This window comes from Nelumbo lutea, chromosome 2, assembly GCF_056320005.1.
Source record: "Nelumbo lutea isolate HS-2025 chromosome 2, American lotus-T2T, whole genome shotgun sequence".
NCBI lineage: Eukaryota > Viridiplantae > Streptophyta > Magnoliopsida > Proteales > Nelumbonaceae > Nelumbo > Nelumbo lutea.
This window is the reverse complement of record NC_142685.1, coordinates 55,119,995-55,126,091: the sequence shown is the minus strand read 5'-3', so window position 1 is coordinate 55,126,091 and position 6,097 is coordinate 55,119,995. Positions and strand designations below refer to the sequence as shown.

General features: G+C 37.2%; 1 protein-coding gene across 1 annotated transcript in view; it reads right to left on the bottom strand.

Moving 5' to 3' along the window:
• Nucleotides 1-1,871: 1,871 nt before the first annotated feature.
• DDB2 (damaged DNA binding 2) overlaps nt 1,872-6,097 on the bottom strand; it is a 28,926-nt gene continuing 24,700 nt past the window's right edge. The window contains exons 10-11 of the mRNA XM_088969815.1: nt 5,844-6,040; nt 1,872-2,385 (exon numbers count right to left, since the gene is read on the bottom strand). Coding sequence (XP_088825941.1) covers nt 2,160-2,385; nt 5,844-6,040 — 423 coding nt within the window. The 3' untranslated portion in view covers nt 1,872-2,159. The remainder of the gene's footprint in view (nt 2,386-5,843; nt 6,041-6,097) is intronic.

Genomic DNA, 6,097 nt, shown 5'->3' with positions numbered 1-6,097 from the left:
GTCTGACCGGTTCAGGGGGTGGAGGAACCCTAAACCAGCCCCCGTGAAGTGGTTGTGGAAAAAATATAAAAAAACAAGCACAAAATGTTGTATCGATTCACCCGATACACTCCTACCGACGTATTGGAGGGATCGATATTTTGAACCTTGGATGAATTACCAATTAACTCAAATACCTCCAAACTAATTTAACTATTTTACCATAAAATAAAATAAGTAAACCAAATTGCACAGCTCCATGACTAGGGAGCATCGATGAGTAAGTAAGAGGTAAGACCATTCTTTTATCGCTCCCTTGTAAACTTTGCTAAAGTGTATTTCTTAGGCAGCAAGATGGTGCCGCAGTGGAGGCCAAGGGTCTATTACCAGTCACCATAGACCTCAAAAGTCTACTTTTTCTCCTCATAAAATATTAAAAATAAAGAATTTATACCAAAATATAACTATATATCTTAGTCTCCTATAAAGTCTAATTAAGATAAATGTACAAACATATCTCCTCATAAAAACCCTCTTATGTTTTAATTTTCTCTATTAAAATGTATAATTATTCTAATAAAATCATTATTAACTCTCTCATAAAACCCCTCTTTGAAAATCGTTTGGCCCTCACATGTCTCCTCATAAAAAGCCCCCTTGTCTTAATTTTCTTTATCAAAATCTTTCATTAATCTTCTCTAATAAAATCATTCTTAATTATCTCCCCCCACCTCTCTTCCATAGTCGACTTTTTTGACCCTCTTTAATAAAACATGGGTATAAATTAATTGGATTGGGTGGGGTTTAGTGTCAACCTAGACCAATCTTGAGCATAGACCTTGGCCTAAAACCAAACTAATGTGAAAACCTATATTTGTCAACCTCTTCAATAAAACATGGTATAAATTAGTTGAATTGGAACATCTCCCATACAAATATGTTTTCATTCATGGGAGATATATTTCCCCCGTGCGGCTGCAATGGGATGTGAAATGGGTGAGGAGGATTCTGTGAGGAAGAAATAGGATTCCTTTTTTTCTTTTTTCAGAGATCCAAGCTCATAATTTTAAATGCTGGATGCTGAATTTTTCAATATCAAGAATATCCATAGTTTGAAGTTTGAAGTGACCATACCTATAAGCAATGTTATTGATTTAAAATTGGGAGAGCCCAAATTAACTATTTTTCAGCCACTTGCATGAAGCTTTCTTTTAGTGGCTTCTTCAAAATAGTTCAGATAAAGCAACTCAACCAAAGCTTGAGCCCTCCTGTCTCAAATGAGACTAAGAGCCTGTTTGGGAGGAAATCAGATTTGGTCTTCACAAGACCATGCTCAACCTTTTGCAGTCCCTTGCAGCCTTGCATTGGGAATATCTCCCCATGAAGAAAAGCATACAAATATGGAGATATTTCCAATGCACATCTGTTAAAGGCTGTGAGAACAGTATGAGCACGACCTTGTGAGCACTGAATCCAATCTTGTTTGGGAGGGTTTCTGAGTTTCAATTGAACCGCTGCATAAAAGCAGTAGCTTCATTCCACAGTCGAGAAAATAACGTTCAGAAAGGGTATACCTGCATTCTGATTTTCACCAAACTTGGCTTCTGCGTTTTCCATGTGGGGCCCATCTCAAAACACAAGAAGCCGCTGTGCAAAAGCCCTCCCAAACGGGCACTAATTAATGAACCTACTTCAAGTTCATAGGCTGCCGCATAGCTTCTCCATGCAGGAGAACTATTGTAGCGCCCTCCCAATTCATAAGCTGCTCCAAGGCTTTAACTTCAGTTTCAGGTTTTATTTTGGATGGATACTTGCGTCAGTTTCACGTTCTCAAGGTTGCGTTTGTGACAAGGACTGAATGTGCTACTGAAAAACTTTAAAAGCTACTACCGTTGAGAATATTAGTAAAATTAAACAAGGTTGTAATTCCCAATGTCCAAGCTACATTTAATAGCTTTACCAAAAAAACAAACTGCATTTAATATAAGTAATACAACAGAAGTAATTCAAAAAGAGCTATACAAAATTAAACAGCTGATAGGGACAGGAATGTACCAAAGAAGAAAATCCAAACGAGTAGAGCATGTTAGTAGCCTGTACAAGTTTGGCAAGAACTTCCAACCAAAATAGAATCTTCCTATATGATTCATATGGTTTGGATTTTAGAACTTTTCAACATCTTAGCGTTTTACTTTGGTCAGACAAGTGTGAGATGATTTTGACTCAGATCTCTTAGATTTAGAGTTCTTACCCTTGGAGCTGAATGTATCAGCATCAGAGTCATCATCACTCTCACCCCCAAATTTTTTATTGCTTTTCTTCCCAGCTTTTCCACAATGAACAATCTTCTTTTCATCTTTCCCTTCAAGGAGCTCAGATTTCTTGTTCTTCCAAATGAAAATTGACCTAAAATAGTAACAAAGTAAGAAAAAATAAACAAGTAAACTAATAAAAAAAAAAGAAAAAGCATAGACACACAAAATGAGTTTTTATTTAATGTTTGCTTTGTTAGGATATATAAAGGACACTATATTTTCAAACTTTGTCTTGCAGTCATTCACATCAAAGCAAACTAAAAAGAGAAGAAAACGAAGTATTCAGTGTAAAAGAGGTGGTTATAATAGCTAAAATATTTAGTCTGAAAATTGTTCCATCCCTTGTAGATTGAATCTATGGAGCCTAAGAGAAATAAGAGTGCAATCCCCTCAGAACTCTGATTATTCATCAATAAAGTAGTACCAACATATCTTCAAATGCTTTGACATTTTTTTTTCTGTACTAAATGGCTCAGGACTCCTAAGATTTTTTCTTGTTCCTCGAGATTTTCCTCTCCATAGAGCCACCAGGGGATGATTTAGAAATACTAGATTGATATTATTTGTTGATGTCTCCTCAAGTCTACTTCATCGGATTGGGTTGTATCCAATCCAGAAAGCAGCAATGGCTAGATACGTTAAAGGCTCTAGATTCAAAAGAAGAAGAAGCCCCTTATCATATAAGGAGATCAGTCAGAGAGACCTTGCTAGAGAAGAGATTTGCCAGTTGTCCCGCATGGAAGAGAGAGCTCGGAGACAGAGGTCAAGTGTTCAGAGGATACAGGAAGGTCACAATAACAGTGTCTATTTCCATAAGATAACAAATGCAAAATGGAGAAGCAATAGTTAAATTTTGTGAGGACTTATTTTTGGCCAAGGAAGTGGAAAGACCAAAGCTAGATGGCCTAAATTTTTCACAAGTTTCAGCTCAAGACAGTGACACTTCGGAAAACCTCTTTGCAGGAAATGAAATCTTGCAAGCTATAAATAACTTAGTGGGTGACAAGGCCAACGGGTCAGTAGGTTCCCCATTGAATTCTATAAAAAGTGCTGGCTTTTCATTAGCATGACCTGCTAGCTCTATTCTATGCAAATGCCACTTTGAATGATGCATCTAAGACCACTTTCATATCTTTGATTCCCAAGAAAAGGAGAGCAGCAGACATCAAAGACTAGAGCCATCAGTTTAATTAGAAGTATTCACAAGTTCATCTCTAAAGTGTTAGCAAATGGGCTAAGATGTGTACTAAGCCCAACCATTTCCCCTTCACAAGGTGTTTTTGTGTATGGAAGATAGATCCTGGGTGGCGCATTGGTAGAAAATGAATGCATAGATTCAAGGCTCGAAGCTGAGAAGCCAGGAGTGATTTGTAAGCCAGACATGGAGAAGAGGTATGACCATGTCCGGTGGAGTTTTGGTGACTACCTGCTTCAAAAGATTGGTTTCGGTATGCAGTGACGTAAATTGATCCAGTGCTATCTTGCAGCTGCAAAATTAGCAATCTTGGTGAATGGAAAACTGAGAAGCTTCTTTGCCGCTAAGAGGGGTCTCCAGCAAGGTGACCCAATCTCCCCCTTCCTCTTTATTATTATGGTGAAGGCCTTAAGCAGGCATGGGAAAATCTATGCTGCGGGAAAGACATGATATAGGAAGAGTTTACACCAATCAAAACCCACCCGTGAATTTTGATAAATAACACCTGATTGGCAACAACGTTTATGATCCCAGTTGATTGGTCAAAAAATTTTCCGATATCATAGTCGAACCCAAGCAGGTAGATAGGTAAAACAGTTTCAGGTGGATACCTTGAAGGCTTCAAAATTTTGAGACTGTGATCCTATTACCTTCCTTCAGTTTGCAAATGACTCCCTAATCTTCTCAAGACCTCAAGCCTTGCTCTTTCTCAGGTGCCTTCTCACTTGCTTTGAGGCTGAGTCGCGCTTTCTTGAGTAAACTAGGTTTTGTGAAAGTTATATCACTATCCAATGATTCTATGATCCGCATTGCTATATTATATCCCTGAATTCCAGTAAAAAAAAAAAGAAACTAAAGGCATGCGATTTATCCTGTATCCTCAGATTTTCTAATTCATTGTTGATGAAAATGAGTTTTTCATAATCCTACTATGAGATTCCCATTTTGCAAGCCCCTTTCCTTTCTCTTTCTACCTCTTTATTGCCCAGTACTCTTAGAATTCTGTGGGAATTTCATTTTAAGAGCTAGTTCCCTCCTTCCTCTTACTCTTACTCCTCATGAACTCCTCAAAATGTTCTAGAGAACTTGTATTTTTCAATTTCTGCACTTCTATATATGCATTGCTTCTCCTTTTCCAGAAATTGGAAGGCCTTCTTATTTGGCTAAAACAAAAAGAAAATGATTAAAAAAAAAAGCTGTTTATTCCACTAACCTAATTGCATTTGAGGTCACCAAATATGCAAAAGCCTTTTGTGGCTCATCTTCTATTACAAGGTTTTCATATTAAAATCATTGAGCCATGCAAATTGGCACATCAGTTTGGAAAAGCCTTTGGGATCTTTTTTTTTCTCCCTTTTTCCAGGCCAAATAGTATTGTCATCCCTCAGTTTGGGAAGCCTTTTCTCTTGGTCCCCAATCTCAAAGGGAAGTAAGAGCTCCATACGTTGGTCCATCATTTGTCATTTATTGGATGATTTGGAGAAAAGAAACCAAAGAATATTTGAAGGCTTGAAGAAGGTCTTTTGGTCATAAACTTGCCAATATCACTAGCCTTTTAGGACTTGGGGTTTGAGAGATTTGAATGGGCTAGCTAAATTTTGTATTTAACTGGCATTAAGATGGTACACTGTAAAGACCTTCATTGGCTTTTAAGCTCTCTTATCAGGGAAAAACAACAATTTTTTTATCGATAAAAACAATTAAAAATACTTATCAGGGGAAATCAAGAAAAGGAAAAAAAAAAGGAAGGAGGTTTCATACTCATTTTCAGATATCATATCAGAGGTTCCGTTTCATTGGGATTTTGTAACTATTCTATTTTCAATGATTTCTTTCCTCCCGTTTCATAACTGGACTGCTGGAATCATAGTGGCAATATCTGATTATGAATCAAGTTACAAGAACTAGCATGAAGCAAAAACAAGAATATACTTTTGGGTACAATGAAAATAGAATTCATTAAATTCTTTATTGGGGGGATGATTAGTGATACTAAAAGCCCCTGGTCTATGTGGCACCAAATTAGAATCAGTAAAGCTTGGGTTTTCCATGATAAGCAGATGATTCAGATGGATCCCATGAGCCATGATCAGATAATTCTTTGCTAAGAGTGGGGCTGAGAAAAGCAAGGTGTATCTCCTTTTGTTTTTGGAAGGGGCATTCTCATTTATGTGGGTCCCATTTTTTGTCTCTTTTATAGTTTAGCCACTTAAATTTAGGGGTCCTTTCTTCTTTGTATTTCACTATTTCAATCATTAAATAATTTCTTTTGATAAGCAAAAAAAAAAAAGAAAAACTCAGAAAAAACAGGAACATAAGCACAAATTTACACGACTATGGTATAGAATCAGAACCTTGAACTCCCAGATGCCATGACATCATCTCGTGGATGTAACTTGTTAACAGGACTGATAGTTGTGATATTCGGTTCCATCACTTCAGCAATCAGCCGGCCTGTACTCGTGTCTATGAAATCAATAGGATGCAAGGCAGCTCCATTATAATTCTCACTGATGTAACGGCCAATTACCGCAAGGGACTCTGACGGGTCCTGTAAATACATTCATTTTAGAAGCTTTAGGACAGAATTTTTTACATAGTAGAAACT